The following is a 19,909-nucleotide window of genomic DNA, read 5'->3' on the forward strand; positions in this document are numbered from 1 at the left end:
TACAATGTGCTGTAAATTGTATCAATTTAGTATTTCGTAATTTTATTTTTCTCTTTTTATTATTTAATTACTAATTTTTTTATTAAATCAGTATCAAAGTTAAAATTAAAATATAAAGTAAATATTCGATAAATCTAAATAAGATATCTATATCTAACGTTTTTTATATATAATTTATCGAAATGTTACGGAGAAGTTGATAAAAAAAATAAAAATAAAAATATAGAATACTAAATTGATACATTTTAAATCATAATTACTAAAATACGAAACCACTGCGGTGCTATTTGAAATTTTTTTTTTTTCCCCCTCTAATTTTTCGGATTGAAGGATGATGCAGTCTAGGGATGACATGGTGAACCAGATCCAGGTAAGTTTCATCTTTTTGGGCTCATTTCCCTCCTTAACTGGGCCGTGTAACATTTGCGCGAGAACTCTCACACTATTGGACCCCATTATTTGGGCCCATCGCCTCACTTTGGGGCCTCATCGAAACCATGTGAAAACCCCGGGAAACCTCCTCTTCCCTCTTTGGCCTCTCCCCTCCCTATGACCCTCCTCCGCCTCCCCAAACCCTCCTCCCCCACCGCCGCCGCCGCCGCCGCGGAGCCGAGCGTCGCCGCACTCCTCGGCCTCTGCCGCAGCGTCCGCGCCCTGGAGCAGGTCCACGCCCTCATCATCCGCAGGGGCCTGGAGCAGCACCACGCCCTCCTCACCCGCTTCGTCTCCCTCTGCGGCTCCTTCGCCGCCCCCTCCTACGCTGCCGCGGCGTTCCGCGCCGTCGCCGCCCCCTCCCTCCTCCTCTTCAACGCCGTCCTCGCCGCCCATGCCCGCAGCTCCCCGCTTCCCGCCACCCTCGCCCACTTCAACCTCCTCCGTCGCCGCTCCCCCGACCCCCCCGACGCCTTCTCCTTCCCCTCCCTCCTCCGCTCCTGCGCCCGCGCCGCCGCGCTCCCCGCCGGCGCCGCCGCCCACGCCGCCGCCCTCCGCTCCGGCCTCGACGCCGACCTCTTCGTCCGCACCGCCCTCGTCGACTTCTACGGCAAGTGCCGCGACGTCGCCGCCGCGCGCCGCCTCTTCGACTCCATGGAGGTACGCAACAATGTCTCCTGGACCGCGATGCTCATCGGGTATCTCGCGGTTAATGATCTAGCGTCGGCCCGCGCCCTGTTCGACGAAATGCCTGCGAAAAATGTGGTGTCTTTCAATGCCATGATCGACGGGTATGCCAAATCCGGGAATCTGGCGAGTGCTCGGAAGCTGTTTGACGAAATGCCGGAGAGAAATAAAGTATCTTTCACTTCCTTGATAGATGCGTATGCAAAGGCCGGAGACATGGTCTCTGCGAGGTCTTTGTTTGATAAATTGAAGGATAGGGATCTATTCTCATGGTCGGCAGTGATCTCGGGCTATGCCCAGAATGGTCGTCCCGGTGAGGCCTTAAAGATCTTCTCTGATTTCTACGAACAGAACATCAGACCCGACGAGTTTATTGTTGTAGGGCTGATGTCGGCATGTGCTCAATTGGGTAGCCTCACATTGGCCAAATGGGTCGATTCATACATTACCCGTTGTTCAATCGATACGAACAACTCCCGTGTCTTTATAGGCCGTATAGACATGAATGCAAAGTGTGGCAACATGGAAAGGGCTTCTCTCCTGTTCGATTCAATGCCGGATAAAAATGTTGTCTCATACTGTTCTATGATGCAAGGGTATCTTCTTCATGGGTCTGGAGCAAAGGCCGTCGAGCTCTTCTCCCAGATGCTTGAGGAGGGGCTTTCACCTGATAATGTTTCTTTCACTGTGGTCCTCACTGCATGTAGCCATGCTGGCCTAGTCGAGGAAGGGAAGAAGTATTTTGCGCTGATGAGGAATGAGTTTTCTATTGTTCCATCTTCAGACCATTATGCTTGTATGGTGGACCTTCTTGGTAGGTCGGGGAAATTGAAAGAGGCATATGAGCTTATAGAATCGATGCCTGTGGAACCTCATGCTGGGGCATGGGGTGCATTGTTGGGTGCTTGTAGGGTACATTGTGATATTGAGCTCGGAGATATTGTAGCGAAGAAGCTTTTCAAAATAGAACCTCAGAATGCTGGTAATTATGTCTCACTATCAAACATCTATGCGGCTGCTGATAGATGGGAAGATGTGTCGGATGTGAGGACAATGATGAGAGGCAGAGGGGTTAGGAAGATACCTGGTTGCACATTCATTTTGCCTTAAGTAAGTGTACTCTTGATCATTTGATTGCAACAACTGGAAGATAACTGGTCGTAAAGTGCTTCCTTAATCCTTCTGGGGAATAATTTTTTGGATTGATGAAGCTGGCAAGGAGCCAGAGAAGTTAAGAATTAGTGCTTTTGGGAACGCTATTCAATTCAGCTCGCCACAGGTGAAATTTGATTATTTTATTGGACAGTGGTCTTTCTGACAAATTTCTCTATTTTGATTTTCTTCTTTGTTTCTTTAGTTCAATGATGTATATGTAGTTGCGCTAACTTTCACTCTTCATCTTCGACTTGACTCGGCTTTTAGCAATGCACAGAGATAATTTTCCCAATTGCTGACGCGAGCATTGAGAGCTTATATCCACCTAAAGTCACAGCTTCGGTGTGCCAAAACCAAAATGGTGTGCCACCTAGGTCACATTGGATCGCCACAGACTTTAGTGCAAAGTCAGTCTACCATGCTTTAATTGTAATCTTAGTTTCTATAATAGTATTATATTTGATCTAGCTTCGGCCACTCATTGCTTCTTTTTTCGGCGGGCGATAAAGACTGCGGTGAATAGGATTGGGAGTAAAATCATCTTCTTCAATGGGTTGACAGTTTCGTGGAGTGCTGGAGGGTGAATATCTTCACTAAATTATTGTTATTTTTCCTTTAAAAGATATATGTTAGTTTTCTATTATTCGAACCATACAATTGATGCGGTCCTCTCATTGTTTGTTGCTGGTATATTGAAGAATATCACGAAGAGTATCATAACAGGTGTTGCACCTGAAGATTACGCATTATCACCACCTCATCTTTCTTATCATCTCTGAAAGAATATTAATTCACAATTAATTTGACTTTATATATTGCTTTTCTTGGCTCTTTTTTTTTTTCTTTCATTCCTTTGCAGGGGCCGATTGTGTAGACCTTCGGCCATCCTCAAAGGAGGATCCCATGAGGCTGAAGAGTACGACGAGGAGAGATATGCAGATACTGTCATAGTGGCTAAAGCAATTCTATGAAGATATAAAGGGTCGGTACTACATCTGAATTCCACAATTTTATTAGTAATAATCTTTTCATGTTCATTATTATTTGCCCAAAGCTATACCTAAAGTAATTATTAATTATGCATTATCTTGGGATGATTATATGGACTAGTGCTTGTATTGACCTCATGCCTAAGTAAACCAAAAGAAGAGTATTAAGTGTTTAGCTGCATATCTGTCCACATGTATATCAATACTTTTGTTTAACTTTTCCGTCCAAAATTAGTACTATTTTGCTCCTGACAGATGTGGCGAGTTTTCTTCTCTCTTGCACTTGAGGATATGAAACAAGGACATGACTCTACAGGAAAGCATTTTCTTGTTTCTTTTGAAAAGTCTCTATAGGTAAAGAACTATAGCTTAGTAAATTCTTCTCTCAGTGGAAACTTTATATTCCTTTTAGAATTGGTTGACTGATAGGACGGCTTCGCATTTTCGCAACAAAATTTCCGTCAATAACCCAACAAAATAGAACAATTTCAAAAGCATCATTACATTAGGTACAGACGATGGAAGATACAGGTGGTATATAAAGAGAATAGTGTCATTGCATAACAAGGTATTAATTCTTCTAGAAGTAACCGTCAGCCCTTCCTTTGAACCCAATCTGACCAAATGTCAGGCAAAGGAACAACCCTATGTGCCATGTGATCATCCACAACCTGCAAATTATGATCATAAATGAAATCGCACTGCTAATTAAATAATTATCGAAGAATTAAATCAAATAAAATGACAATGAGTTCAAACAGACCAGAATTGAGAATTGAGTGCGGGGCCTGTGGGCCAGTGGGCCAGCTCGGCTCCAATGCTCTGGAAGAAGAGCCCGGTGAGGCTGTTGCCATTGATCGCCGGAATGCTTGATGGCGCAAGCCACCCGATCAACCCGAACCCGATTACATTTAGGTCAGTCCTGAGCCAGTCCCTCTCAAAGCTTTGGTATAGAATCCGGAACAGGAGGAAAAGTAAATTCACACATCCATGTCAAATATTTCTCCTCCTGATTTAGGCTTAAGCTACTATGGTGATTAACAGTAAGGAGAGTACACAATTGCAAATGCCACTTACCAAGTGAATCTCCCACCATAAGCTATCTTCTGATTCAGAGGGTTTCTTGAGGCCACCTGGGTCCTTATGAATCCTATATAGAGTTCCAAACGGTCAATGCATCCAAAATTTCTACGGGAGTCTAAGAAAAGAACATTGTTGAATATGTGAAATGAACCAGATGATCTTTTCCTTTGGTTGTAGTATTAGGGTCTATTTGGCTTTACTGTAGCATGTAGTGATGTTTGGTTCACTATTTTCTATAAGGAGAAACAACACTATGTTAAAATCTTTGCAACAGTTTTTTCTACAACGAAATTAGAATCTAGTGAGATTTAGCTTTTGAAATCATGTTTATAATATTTGCTAGTTCTAATCAGTCTATTTGTCAAATTTTTTATCTGAAATAATTGCAACTGAAAACAGAAATAGAAGCGGGCCAAGTAGACCCCTAAACTAGTAGTACTAGAAGTACCAGAGGTGAGAGATGGCTTCGAAGATCGGCGGGCGAGGGAAAGTGGAGAGCCCAAGCCTGCAATGTGGGTGGTGGTCGCCATTGTTGCCATTTCTCTCTTCCTCGTATGTTTTCTCTGAGTTGAAGGGTTGTTGCAAACTATTAGAGGCTGAGTATGCTTGGTTTTGCAGAAGTATGATATGAGCTCGTGTGATGTGGATCACTTCCCATGGATGAAACGGATTCGTTGGGAGGGATGCGAGCTAATGGCGGTGCGCCACCTGGACACTTGTGGATAAGATATGATGTTTATTTTTTTTGCGATCTGAGTATTAAAGGAAAATAATGCTATGTGTGTGTCAAAATGTACCCAAGTATATAATTGATGAGTTGGTGCATTTTTATATTATTATATTAGGCGCCATCCACAAATTTTGCTGGGTGTGCGTGTGTATCTCTTGGTGCTTTTTTTCTTTTTTTTTTTTTTTTTTTTTTTTAAGTATTCTTTATTTGGAGTATGTCTATGTAATTGGATACATTGGGTGAATTCTTCGCAAAATATGAATCTTTAAAAAATGTTGCGGTTCGTTTCCTGATGGCTAATGTACTAAACTTTTTTACCAATGTCCTTTCCATCATATTCCTCAAAAAAAAAAAAGAAAAAAAATTTGAAAAAAAAAACAAAAGAAGATCTATTACATAGTTAGTGCATAAGCCCATTACTGCTCAACACAGTTTTTTTCACGAGGCCCAAAAATAAAAGCCCGTTAATGATCACCAGTAGGCCGTGGCTCGGGCTATTGGGCCTTGTTGTACACATATTCAGCCCATGTAATGCCTATATCTTTTTTGTCAAGTTATTGGGCTGGGCTGAATCTAACATTCTTATTGGGCTGCACTAAAATTATATGGGCTTTTTTGAGCCCAAGATTCCCGTTGATAAGTCTATTTTTGGTATGTTTCGTTTTTTATCCTAGAAAGGAAAGTTTTCAGTTTCAGGGCGTTTAATCAAATGTTTTCTCGCGATATCTCCACCTCGTGATATATAATAATACGGTGTTCTCACCACGGTTTCGCTTAGATGTATTGAATGATCCCCATCCGTACTAAACATTTTGTGATCAATGTCTTAAAAAATGTAATATGACAATCTAATAGATGGAACCTCTGATATTTAAGAACAATAGATATTTGAAAACATTTTTGCTCTCGATTCAATCTCTAAATTTTCCGTATTTGAAAAGGTTATTTGAGTGGTAATTTAAAAAATAATAGGGGTTCCATGAACAAATGGATGTTGGTGGTCTATAGCTTAGCATGGTGAACCAGGTGCAGGGAACAACAATTTGTTCCAAGAGGTTTATTGGACGTTAACTTCGTCCAAAACTGAAACTTTCCATTTTAGGTAAAAAAACGAGACGTGTATAAAATAGACTTTACCAAAAATGGAAGGTCCGGCTCCGCAAAAGCCCATTAGAGAGAATCTATGGGCCGTTTAAAGGCCCATTAGGCCGTTAGGGCCATTAATATATTTGGCCCACATATCACCCGCAAAATAATTTTTCTCCAAGGTTATGTTATTCTTATTGGGCCGGGCCCCACATGTCAGTGCAACGCAATAACCGTGACTAATTAATTTACTTATTATTCAACTTAGATAAATTAATATAAATTGAAATAACTAACTTTAAATTTCATGGATCTATGTTAAATTGACCTATAAATAGTAGAAGGATCCAAATACTCTTTTTTTTTTCCTTTTTTTTTTTTTTAAAGGTTGGGTGGTTAATGTAAAGTAAAACATGTATGTAGAATGTAGAATGTAGACCCCTAACCTTTTTAGACTTCGATAGTGAGTAGTTTAACTAGGAAGCCTCTAGAGTTGCTTTTTGAATGTGGGGCCAAATTTTTCCGGGTGTAGACTAGGCAATAATTTCTCAGGAAGGGCCAGGGATTTGCTCATCATATATACATATATGAGCTCATTTACCATCTATTCTAAGGATTGAGTCATCTATATGTGTGTGTGTGTGTGTGTGTTTTTCTTGTATATTTGCATCAATGTGGTAGCTAGGGACCAGCCACGGTGCATGCTTATGTATCTGACATGTACTCTTTCTTAAGTATTTTCTTGTAGTATCATCTAGGGTGACATATGATTGCTGACTTAAAAACAAAAAAAAAGAAAGAAGAAGCAAAGATAGAGAGAAACTGCAGCTCCAAAGCTCCAAAATCAGGTGTTACATAAGATTGTAACGTCGCAATAATTCCATATTGGATGAAAAAATAATTCTGATTTGAAATTATATGAAGCCTTGCAGGTTGATAATATTAACCATACTTACGTATTTTGATATCGGTTGTTTGGATACAACGAGTTATTATTACTGACGGATCGGATCGTTACATTTATTGTAGAATTTAACATGGTAAATCCATTACCATGTTAAATTCTGCTTTAAAATTTACATAAATGGTAATCCGTTAGCTCACACCAATCCTCCTTACTGAGTTTTTTTTTTTTTTTTTTTCAGCGGATAATATACTTGTTCTATCGAAAAAAATCATTTTGTTGGAGCGACGAAGAAATTTTTAAAACAACTATTTCTGCGCTTAAATCATGTCTCTACTTTGTAAACATCATACAACACAGGATTAAATAAATCTAATTCTGTTTTAAAAAAAATTAATTTCAGTCGTCTATATATATATATCATATATATATATAATATTTATATAAGTATATTACAGTATTGAGGCTTTTTGGTCAAACATCTAATAGTTTTGGTATAAATCACTCCTTAAATCTATTAATAACCTTTGATCAAACACTATCCACCAACCCACCTGAAAAACCTAATTCGTCCAACCATCATATCTCAACCTGCTACATTCATTCAATCCAAAAGCAAATAAAACTCAAAAACACGACTCCGCTTTGACTCTTTTTGAAAGTATTCCAAAGCCACTATATATATATATATAAATGTTTGAGCTAGAAATACTCTCAAAAAACGACATCAAGAGATTTGTGCTTTTGAGTTCTTTAACCCTTAGACTGGAAAAAAATGTAAGGTTGAGACTGAAGGCGGTGAGTGAGGGAGGATATACAAGTGCAGGGTGGAGTCATTGAGGGCAGACAGTGGTCATGCTCCCCTCCCCCTCACTGAAATTATCTTAAAAATTACATTAAAATTCCTTATTATAAAATATAAATAAAATATTATAAATTAATTTTAGTTACGAAACCAAAAATAATTTTTTTTTAATAAAATATTTTGCCTCAATTTTTTTTCGATATTTCTATTGGTCCTTTTCTCACTTACAAACTCTTACGGTCTTAGTTTAAATCTTTTAAAACATATGTCATTAATTATATTGCTTAAGTAATATATAACTTGAGTGAATCCGACAAATTTTTTTTCTCTCTTAATCGACCGATAGAATTTTTCTAAACACTTATCAAAATAATCTAAATTTTGGCGCCACCCCACCGCCCGACATCTAATTCTGACTTCATCGCCTGAGATGCTGGCTAAAGGCATGACACTAGTAGTTGATTCAACGAGCTATCTAGTAATTCAAAGGGTATAATCCATGACTAGAAACCTTAAGAAGCATCAAAGCAGGGTGATACTTGCTAAAAGTATCTAGCTCAAACTTATATATATATATAATATATTATATAGTAGAGCTACTAATGCTATTATATAGCACCCTAAGTTTTATTATGGAGCGACCACCATCAAGTTTTTGGTCCATTTGGATTAAGAGATGTGTGGTTAGGCAAATCAATGGTGCGCCCGCGTACGGTTGATGGATGGTTGATTGAATAGTCATATCTTAACGGAGTGAAAACTGAGCAAAAATGCATCTAATGATATCTAAACGCGCGAAAACTTGTTAGCATCAAAGTGCTTCCATAGCTAGTAATAGCAAGTAGCCACCGACCATAATATATACTATACTATATATATATATAGTCATATAAGTTACTAAACAATTATGGCTGAAATATTAATTAATAGTCTAAAAAATTAACACGAGCAATTTAGTCGCCATCATTCAATTTTCGTAAACTTCTTTGAATTAAAAGATGTTAGGTAGATATGATGTGACCCTTGAACTGAGGTTGAGTGAGTCTGCTTGGTTAAATAAATTAATATCTAAAATCGCGAATGAAAGTGATAAAAAGATATAAAATCAACAATGGTATTAAATAATTTGAATAGCACAAAATAATTCGTAACTATGAATAGTATCGTCTTAACCAGCCGGACATATATACATATATATATATAGTTAGGATAGAATACTTTTACAGTATCACACAACGTGAATACTTTGTGTTTTTTAGCCTTCGATGAGAGATCTGAGTTGAGATATGGCTCCGTACGCCTGTGGGTTAAATGTGGAATACGGTTGATCCAAGGTGCTATTTGTAAATTACAAAAAGTAATCCACATGTAAAAAACCATGATACACACAATGGGGATTGATAACTTGTATACAAGTAATCTTTAGATCAACTCTATATATAAATACCTATATAATAGTATTATATTAGTTATATATATCAATCATAAAATGACCATGTGAATACTCTCAAATTCCTTCCCCCATGTAACTCTCCTCGCTTCCTTTCTTCCACTCGTCCTCCCCACTACGAGAAGAAAGGACGGGAACCGTCGGGGAGATACGTGGCCCAAAGCACCAGTGGTCCCGCACGAGACGACAACGCAATCCCTGATCGACACCGTTGTCCTCCTCTGATACCCTATTACCGACCAGAGCACCTGTAGATATCGTGGGCGCGACAGTGAGCCCACAAAAGAGAGCACCGCGTGCCCCTTGGGGGGCGTGCTGCTCGGGCCCACGTGGCGTTAATCAGCATATATATATAATATCATACTATCACTATACTATACTATATATATATATACTATATAGTATATATATACGAGGTACGGCTAGAAATACTTTTACAAGTACACTCAAGGTAAACTTTGATTTTTTAACCGCATTGACTCTAACTTTTTGATTAACTAATCCAGTCTTTCGGACCTCAAACACATTTCCAGCTTATCACACATACTACCTACCACCACACTTACCATTAATTCACTTCTTCATCCATCACCAATTATCTCCCATCCAAAGTGGCTACGAAACAGTTATGCCAGTGGTAAAGCACAAGTATCACTTGGTTGATACTTCTTAACAAGATATTATTCAACGTCTACACTAATAATATAGTTATAATTAATACTATGAATCACCTATATAGTACACTATCATATATATAGTATGATATATATATGTGACTAATGAAGTGGAAGCTCTCTATTGATAGGATATGAAATACGTAAGGCATTTATCACTATCTAAATTTTCGTGTGGTTTTTTCAGCGGATATATACTTTGGTTCTATGGAAAAAAATCATCTTTTTGTTTGGAGACGAAGAAAAGTTGTTTAGAACAACTATTTTGGCGTTAAATCCAGGTCTCTTATTTGTAAAGTATCAGCAACAAGGCATTCATGTACAGATTCTGAATTTGTTTTTAAAAAAAAATTAAATGTGAGTGTCCTCATACTATAATATATATAATATAGTATATATATATATATTAATAGCGGTTTTGTGATTCAAACACTTAGTTTTTGATATACTCTTGAATCATTAAAACCTTTGGGATCAAACACTATTCGCCACCCCGACCAGACCTATGCCATCATCTCAACCCTAATTTCTTCATCCAAAAGTAAAAATCACATAAAGCAGCATCCTCTTTGGTACTTTTGGAAGTATTGCTAGCTCCAACTATATATAATATATAGTATATTTTGAGCTAGAATACTGCTCAAAAAGCATCAAGAGATCTTGTGCTGTTTGAGTTGTTTTAACCCTTTAATGGATAAAAATGTGAACGTTGAGATGGCGTGCGTAGGGTGGTGCAAGGGTGGAGTCATTGAGGGCCAGACAGTGGTCATGCTCCCTCCCCTCCTAAATTTTTTAAAATTACGATAAAAGTCCTTCTATATAAAAAATTAAAATATTATAGAATTATTAATTTAGTAGCCAAATTAATTTTTTAATAGAAATTTGTGCGCTCAATTTTTTTTAAAATTCGAATTTCTTGCGTCCTTATTCCCTTCTCAACTTTACGGTGGCGTGTCTTCTCTTAAACATATTGTCGTTGAGTTATTGCTAGTAATAACTGAGTGAATCCGAAAAGTTTTTTTTCCTATTATTGCGAAGATCGAATTTTTTCCTATCAAATCTAATTTTGGCGCCCCCCCCACCCCGAATCTTAATTTCTGATATCATCCCTGAGATGGTGGTGACGGTGGAATGTAGTTGGATTCGAAGGAGCTATTGAGTAATCACAGGAGTAAATCCAAGGACTAGAAACTAGAAAGCAGTCAAGAGCGGGATACTCTATAAAGTATTCTAGCTCAATTATATATATATATACTATTATTATATATATATAGAGGCTACTATGACTATTAAATAGCACCAAGTTATTGATGCTACGGCCCGAAAAGTTTTTGGCCATCTGGATTAAGAGATGCTGTGGTTAGATGAATGTGGGCCCGGCGTAGGGTTATGGATGGTTGATTGAATAAGTATGATCTAACGGAGCTGAAAACTGATCAAAAAGAGTAGGATCTAACGCGCGAAACGTTGGTCAGCCATCAGTGCTTCATCGCACCTATTAATAGCATAGTAGCGACTCCATATATTATATATATATAATATATATATATATATATAACTGGCTGAAATATTATAAGTACTAATGCTTAGTGCCTTATTAAGTTTTCTACATACTTGAGAATTAAAAGATGTGCGGTTAGGATCGATGTACCTTAAGGTGAGTGAGTGGTTGGTTTAAGATAGCTTATTACATCATAACGGATAGAAAGTGATGAAAAAGAGATATAATTAACGGTGAAAATTTGTAATAGACACCAATAATTCCGTACTATGGAATATGTATCGCCCATGCCGGACATATATATAGCATATATATATGAGTAGGCTATGAATAACTTGTACAAAGATATCACCCAAGTGATACTTGTCGTGTTTTTTAGGCCTTGGAGTGGAGAAGGCATGTGAGGTTGAGATGATCGGTGGTGGAATGGTGGTAATGTGGAATAGTGTTGAGGTGCCAAGGCTATTTGTAATTAAAAAGTAGATCCACATGGGTTAAAAACACTGATAGGCAACATGGAGGATGATACTTGTAAAATCATGCTTAGATCAATCTATATATATATAGTATATGATATATATATATATATATATATATAAAATGAGCAGTGTGCTCTAATATTCGTTCCCCATGTAAACCTCTCTCGCTCTTAAACCACTCTCCTCGCCACGTACGGAGAAGAGAAGGAGGGGAAGTGAGGGAGATACGTGGGGCCCCAAGCACCCAATGGGTCCCGCACGTATGACCCAACGCATCCCTGTCGACAGTGTCCTCCATGATACACTATTGACCACCGAGCCACCGTAGATTCGTGGCCTCAGTGGGGCCGCACAAAAGAGACCCCGCGGTGTCCATTGGGGGCGATGTGGGGCCCACGTGGGCGTTAATAGCATATTATATAATAATATATATAATATATATATATATATATAATATATGATATATATAGAGTAGGCTAGAATACCTTTTACAAGTATCACTCAAGTGATACTTGTGTGTTTTGTAACATTGGATCTACTTTTTGATTAACTGAAATGTCTTTGGATCACAACACTTTCCCACCATACCACACCTACCACCTACCTACCATCATCATCTCAACCTCACATTTTCATCCAAGGGCATAAAAACCAGCACAAGTAGTCACTTGGGTTAAAGGGAGTACTTGTAGGAGGTGAGGGTGGCTAACGTTACTAACGCATATACCTTATAATTATATACTATATATATATATATATATATGAATATATATATATATATATATTAGGGCTACTATCCTATTGATAGGATAGTAGCATTTATCCTATCAAATTGTTCTTGATGATAGAGATTCCGAATCTATGATCGGAGCATTGAAGTTGATCTAGAGTATTTGAAATATTTAGAAATTAAATTTCATAAATTTTAAAAATTATTTATATGGTGATCAAAGCGTCGTAAAATTGACAATTTTTGACGGCCTTTATAAGCCGTTTGCTTGTTTAACGGTGTAGAGTAATCCAAATTGCTTGAATTTTTGATAGAAAATTTTTTATACTATTTAGATAATGTTTGATAATTCTGATTATGAATTGAGGAAGTCTAACCTCTATTTTAATAAGGTTATTCATTTATGACCGTTCATTTTTCAACTCTTAAGATGAACTTGATAATGAATTTTAAATATTACAAAATTTAGTTTCTAAACATTCTAATTATGTAGATCAATTTCAACGGTGCTGATTATCAATTTGAAGCTCCCATCATTCAAATCGACTTGATAGGACAATATCCTCAATCCGATTAATAGGATAGTAGATGGACTATATATATATATATATATAGTCCAGCTACGGTGCTTGTAAAAGCATCAAGCACTTGGTGCTTGTAAGTTTTTCGAATCGACGATTCACGCCGTTAAACATGATCTAGAGTATTTGAAACTTCTAGAAAATAAATTTCATAAATTTTTGAAATCATTATAAAGTCCATCAAGCGAGTATAAAATGAATGGTTAGAATTGAATGACATCCTAAATATGGATGATCGGATCCTTCAATTTAAGATCGGAGTTATTAATTTTTATTTAGATAGTGAATAGAATTTTCTATCAAAATTTCAACCTATTTCGATTGTTTTTCACCGTTAAACTAGCAAATATCTTATACCGGCCATTAAAAATTGTTAATTTTGTAACCTTTTGATCGTAAGGTAAATGATATCGAAAAATTATAAAATTTAATTTCTAGAAGTTTTAAATGCTCTAGAAAATATTTAACAGTATGGATCGTCGATTTAGAAGCTCTATCATCAAAAATAATTTATGAGTACGAGGGCGATCGTACTCGTAATAGTATAGTAGCCGGACTATATATATATATATATATATATATATATATATATATATACCCTTATTATTATTAAGGGTAAATTTTAAATACCATCACCGTGATTTCGCACTTTCTCATTTTAGTAACATATAGTTTAAAGTGTATCACTTTAATATTCTGTAATTTTTTTTTTCTCTTTCCATTAGCACCCTTGTTAACTCTCCATTAAATCATATAAAACAAAGTTCAGATACTTTATGTATACTTTATAGAATATTCATTTTAATACTGTGTGGTTTTACTAACGTTTTACTTTAATGCCCTATGATTTTACCGAATTTTTACTTTACGATATTAACATTGTCACTGATTTAACAAAAGAATTAGCGGAGGAAATAATGAAAAGAAAAAACGAAACCACATGATACAAAATGATACATTTTAAATCACATAATACTAAAATAAAAAAACGTGAAATCACAAAGATGATATTTGAAATTTTTCCTATTATTAATTGAGCGATCGCCGTAGAATGGCCTACTAGGCTCGTGGGCTTCTATTCTACTTGTCCTTGGTTTCTCACTTATTAACAAGCATAGGACGGTGATATTAATTACTACAAATAATATAAAATTATCGTCCAAAAAATATATAAAAAAAAACTAATTATTTACTATCACATTTTGAACAAGGTCCTCTCCATTATTTTGATTCGACTCAAATTCTACAACTCCCCCAATTCAAAACTCTGATCTCTTAATTAATAGTTTGAAAAATAAATACTAGACTCTTCAATTTTACTTTTCCGTATTGACACCATAAAAACAGACGTTTTGAATTAAAGTAACAACAATTCAGCTGTATGTTATATTTAGCGAGACTAGAGATAACTGAGTTACATTTTGGGGTCTTTCCACAAGCAAACCTCTCTAAGGTAAAAAAGCAAAGCTACTTTTGAAGGAATCGAGCTCATAGCTAAGCGGCGGATCTTCCTTGGTACCATCTAGTTAACACTTAACACCGAAACGTTTGTTTTAATTGACACCCTGATGCCACGACGAGAACAAACAGCCTCACCCTTTTGTCAGTAATTTGGTGGGTCGTCTGGACGGATAGAAATAATTTCATTTTCCGAGCAGCACCCCCTGACGCTACAAAATCTCTGGCACCCTGTTAATCTATTAACGAAGGTTTGGAAAGAGCTACTATGATATGTCTTTAACTTTCTACATCTTACTTCTGTTTTTTTTCTACTTCCACCCTCCTCCCCTTTCTTCCTTTTTTCGCTTCTTCTTACTATTTTTTTTATCTACCTAGTTCATTTTGCTTAATGAATAAAACATATAGCTCGCTACCTATTTCTAAAAAAAAAAANTTGTTTTAGCTGTCATAGTAAACAAAGTTTATGGCCTAATTATAATTAGGTCAATCCATGTGCCTCCAAAGTGCTTGAACCTACACAGATTTTTGATAGTGCGATTTATATAGGCAAGGGCGCGCCTAGGAAACAGCTTTGTGGCCCCAGGTTTTTGGGACTAAGCAAAGAGCAGTGTATATATATACAATAGCTGTTATTAGTAACGTGCTCTTCCTCAGTGTTGTTGGTGATTTTTGCCCACAAATCGAAGAGCCAAACAAATTGAAAACAAAAAAAAAAGAGAAAAAAAAATCATTTAAAATTTAACCAAGGACGCACAAGTGGTCCATCTTCGTGCATGCATGTAGCCTAAAACTAATGCAACTCGATAGAATTTGAGAGAGGACCATTCTATATATATTTTACTTAACCATCCAACATATAACTGCAGTTAAATATATGCTTGCTAAAGCAATCACAACCATTGATACATAACAATTGCGCGCATTTCAATTTACAATCCCGCTATGATCAATCTTTTAGATAACACGGTATCAAAGTCGGTCATAATTATTAACCCTCTTTAGCACTCAAGGATTACAGATTTTATACTTGATCCTTGAGGGATCTTTAATTAGTTTAATCTCTATCTCATATCTTTTTGTCACATGCATGATTCATTTGATTACTAATAACACCTGTCATTTATGCAACATCTGTGTCATAATAATTTATGTAGGACACATGTGCTCCATTTCTCTCCACTGTCGCTACAGAACCTTCTTCAAGGTTGAGGAAGACCATTAAAACATAAAAAATAAATAAGATATCAAAGGACCACAAAATTTCTCAAATTTACCACATAATAATTATATATATATATATATATACACACACACACACACCAGATATTTCAGTTCATGCACCTAATAGCCTCCTATTTTGCTGCACAAAGTCCATCATATGATTCATATCCCCTGGAAAGAGACAAAGTGGGCCCTTTCATTGCATGAACCCAAACACTGTTGCACTATACGTGTCATCCACTCGAAGGGCAACTTAACAAAGAAACAGAAGATGAGTTACCATGTGTTGTTCCTCTCATCTCCATAAACAGAGTGAGTTACACGACCTCCTCCTCATAATTCAGAAGCTACCATTTTGTTGATGTGCACATAAAAAATATGTATACAAGAAGGGGTGCAATAAGATGCCTACAAGTGTTAGGAGGCGGTTTGCATGATTGAGTTTTAAGGGGTAATAAAGGGAAGAGAACAACCACACAATAAGAACAACATGGGGAGGGGAAACATTATGGGCGATTGAGAGGAATTGTATGGATGGGGCATTGTACACGACACCAAATATATATAGAGTGAGGCTACTATGCTATCGGAAGCACGGAGCCTTCCGTACTTCCAGCTCGTTTTCGATGTTGCGACTTTCGAATCCTCGATCGGCTCCGTTAAACTTGATCTAGAGTATTTGAAGTACCTAGAAAATAAATTTTATGATTTTACGATATCATTTACCTAGTGAACGAAGGGGCTCAAAATCAACGGCTGAAAATAANACGTGTGTACGCGTGTGCCGTGAAAATAAACAGTAAATAAAAGAGACGGTAAGTTATTAATTCAACACGTAAAAAAAAAGCAATTTTTTTTATTTTATACTACATGTCTATAAACCTACGTGGCCTGTGCATTAATAAAAATTCTTGTGTTTAGTTGGATAAACTTTCGAGTCTTTCATTTTAATTTTAAAAGTTTTAAACTTATCCGTAAAGGTTTTACCTGGGTTAAAATCAAGTGGAGATATCTTAAGGTGGGTTTTTTATATATATTTTATTCTTTAAAAGGAACGTAATCACAGAAGAGATGACACCCCTTACCAATGTAGGTACGTAGTAATTAACAAGTTATTAATTTTTTATTGTACGTACGAAATTTTAGCAACTTTTGTTCATGTCGATCATTAATAAGCGCACTCCTCCCCTTTCTAACACAACAACTTAGTGATTAATTCCTGAACCATCTTGTAGAATCAATTACTTCGATTTAATGTGAAAACCAGGAGCCTGATACTTAAGATATTGTAATACCAAGAGTTTGAAATGAAATAATATTATGATCACTTTATGGGCGCGCTACGACCTATATTTAAAAAAAAAATTATTTAAAATCAAAAAATATAAAATTTTATTAAAATATTCAGATTAATAATTAATTTATTTTCAATATATTTTTATTAAATTATCAATTAAAATAAATTTATTTTAAATAACTTTGCTGTTGGTGATGTTTTTTACAATGTAAATTCCTACGAGAAAAAATATAAAATGTTACGAATTTTCGCAGGGTTATATAAGGTTGCAGTAAAAACTTTCGCAGCCAGTTTCACAGCCGTTTACTTCTCAGCGGCACGTATATAGTTGCGAATATGATTCGCAGTCATTTTATATAAGACTACGAAATTTCACAGTCTTAAAAATTTTAGGGCTGCGAAATTCGCAGCCTTTTAATTTTTATCAACATTTTAAATAGTAGTAAATTATTTAACAAACTATAGTATACTGCTGCAAAAAACTTCGCAACCATAAAAGATATAACATTTTTACGAACCTCTGCGAAGGGGATTCTCAGCAGATTTTTCGCAGAAATATAATTAAAAAAAAACATCACTTGAATAAAATATTTCTAAATACACTTTTTTCTAAACTCTATTTATATAGTTTTATTAAAATTTTTTATTATTTATCTTCCCTTTATTTTATTATCTTCTTAAACAAATTATTTTAATTAAAATATATATACGTGTGCGCGTGATATAAAGATTTTAGAATGAGGAGTTTAAATTTAATACATAAAAAAATATGTAGCTAGTTTAATCTAAAATAATACGCTAAATAATGCACATAATAATTATTATAATTAATTAATATAATATATGTTACTCAATAATTATTTAAATTAATTAATTAAAGTATCTCAAATCTCTAAATTTTAAAATTTAAAACTTCAAATTTTAAACTTTTATTTATAATATTTAATTTAAATTTTAAATTTTAAAATTTTAAACTTTCATAGTTTTAAAATTTAAAACTATATATATATATATATCTCTCTCTCTCTCTCTCTCTCTCTCTCTCTCTCTCTCCCCCAAACCCCCCTCTGCACAGTGGGGTTGTGATGTTGTTTTTGCCAGATATCGCTGTGACAATTTACAGCCATGTCCAGTTTTTTTCACGACGACCGATTTAATGGCTGTGAAAAGTTTTCACAACGATATACATCCCAGCGATCCATATATCACTGTCAATTTCTCACAGCGATATTAGATTTTTCTCACAACGATTAAATCGTTGTGAATAAATTCGTAGATCGTTGGCGGCCTTGAGATGGAACAACCGACGCCACCGCCTCCTCAATCCATCACCTTCATGCAATAGTTTTTCAGCACTATATAGTACTATAATTAAACAAAATAAAATGCTAGATAGTAAAATCAAAATTTTTAAATATCTGGTAGTTATTTCTAAATGATCTAAAGTTGAAGTTACTTTGCATGCATTTTTTACCTTTCTGTTTTTTTTTTTTGCCAATTTGTTATTAATATTTTTTTTGCGGTCCTATTTTTCTCAATTTTGGTACCAATATATGTATGGGTCTAAGTCTCAATATTGATATATTTTACAAGACAAAAATGAAGAATTATTCTGCAAGCACGGAAGACTAACGGTGGAAACTCGATAGCACTAAGGATTTAGTGCTATCGATAGTATCCACTACAACAAATAGAGCTTCTTCCGACAGTTTTTTTACCAGCAATTAGGCTAACTGCCGCTAAAAGTATATTATACCAGCGCTTTTTATTTTTATTGCAGCAGTTACTAAACCGCTGGTATATATGATGATAATTCTCAAATTTATAAATAATATTGGACCCTATATTTTATTAACTTTTTCCATCAATTGGGCCATGGGCCAACCTTGGGCAATAAACACTTTCCACATTAGCTCTCCTTATATTTCAAATAACCTCTCTCTCTCTCTCTATCTCTCTCTCTCTCTCTCTCTCTCTCTCTCTCTCCATCTCCACGCACCGTGAGCTTCGAGCTCGATCGATCTCCATCTCTCTCTCTCTCTCTCTCTCTCTCTCTCTCTCTCTCCATCATCTATCCGATCAGATCCGATCCAAACCCTAATCTCCACCCCCTCTAATCCCTCCGATCTGATCGAATCCAAGCCCTAATTCTCAGATCCCATCCATGGCGTCCCTCTCCTCCCCTCTGCCGCTCCCCTCCGCGGCGGCGGCGCTCCGCCGCGCTCGCCGCCCCGCCCCGATCGCCGCGGCGAATCCGTTGCAGTCGCCGTAGCCCTCGCCAGAGCCGAGGAGGCGATCTCCGTAGTGGGCGCCGCTGTTTCAGCCGATCGTCGGCGACGTGGCCGGAGGAGGCGGCGGTGCTGCGGCGGCGGCGGAGGAGGTGGCGGCGGAGAGGGAGAGGGAGAGGTTGACGGCGGAGAAGGCGAGGGTTCTGAGGGTTCTGAGGAGGGAGACGAGGGCGACGGAGGGGTGGCACGACGCCATGTATCACTCCACCATCGCCTCACCCGACGATCTCGAGGTTTAAAACGACGATCCTGAATATACTCGGTATGCCCTATATATGTAACCCACCGCCCTTGTTTTCATGTTTCTAATGTAGAAGAAACCTGTGTATGATATATATATATATATATATATATAT

At 36.7% G+C, this 19,909-nt stretch overlaps 2 protein-coding genes across 12 annotated transcripts; one reads left to right on the forward strand and one right to left on the reverse strand.

Annotated features, from left to right (window-relative positions):
- On the forward strand, nucleotides 259-5,224 carry LOC109726563 (putative pentatricopeptide repeat-containing protein At5g37570). Of its 11 annotated transcripts, none has more exons than XM_020256209.1 (4): nucleotides 259-2,854; nucleotides 2,973-2,997; nucleotides 3,134-3,256; nucleotides 4,746-5,224. In XM_020256209.1, the coding sequence occupies exon 1, from the start codon at nucleotides 550-552 to the stop codon at nucleotides 2,227-2,229; it is 1,680 nt and encodes a 559-aa protein (XP_020111798.1). In that variant the 5' UTR covers nucleotides 259-549; the 3' UTR covers nucleotides 2,230-2,854; nucleotides 2,973-2,997; nucleotides 3,134-3,256; nucleotides 4,746-5,224. The 11 variants fall into 11 exon arrangements, with proteins under 11 accessions (XP_020111798.1, XP_020111802.1, XP_020111803.1 ...); XM_020256213.1 differs by having other exon boundaries at nucleotides 259-2,681; nucleotides 2,784-2,854; nucleotides 2,973-3,256; XM_020256214.1 differs by lacking the exon at nucleotides 2,973-2,997 and having other exon boundaries at nucleotides 259-2,681; nucleotides 2,784-2,854.
- On the reverse strand, nucleotides 3,719-4,931 carry LOC109726565 (photosystem I subunit O). The gene is made up of 4 exons (XM_020256216.1): nucleotides 4,795-4,931; nucleotides 4,341-4,413; nucleotides 4,027-4,206; nucleotides 3,719-3,934 (listed from the first exon to the last, which is right to left on the reverse strand). Exons 1-4 carry the CDS (start codon nucleotides 4,883-4,885, stop codon nucleotides 3,844-3,846), a joined length of 435 nt encoding a protein of 144 aa, XP_020111805.1. The 5' UTR covers nucleotides 4,886-4,931; the 3' UTR covers nucleotides 3,719-3,843.

Source organism: Ananas comosus, linkage group 21, assembly GCF_001540865.1.
Source record: "Ananas comosus cultivar F153 linkage group 21, ASM154086v1, whole genome shotgun sequence".
In the NCBI taxonomy this organism is placed as follows: Eukaryota; Viridiplantae; Streptophyta; class Magnoliopsida; order Poales; family Bromeliaceae; genus Ananas; species Ananas comosus.

What these genes read in the sequence shown, in the direction of transcription:
- LOC109726563 (XM_020256204.1), top strand. Translation starts at nt 550, where the DNA reads ATGACCCTCCTCCGCCTCCCCAAACCCTCCTCCCCCACCGCCGCCGCC.
- LOC109726565 (XM_020256216.1), bottom strand. Translation starts at nt 4,885, where the DNA reads ATGGCAACAATGGCGACCACCACCCACATTGCAGGCTTGGGCTCTCCA. An exon ending in GAAGCCATCTCTCACCTCTG is followed by an intron (nt 4,414 to 4,794) that starts GTACTTCTAGTA and finishes AACTCTATATAG; the next exon opens with GATTCATAAGGACCCAGGTG. An exon ending in GCACTCAATTCTCAATTCTG is followed by an intron (nt 3,935 to 4,026) that starts GTCTGTTTGAAC and finishes CATAATTTGCAG; the next exon opens with GTTGTGGATGATCACATGGC.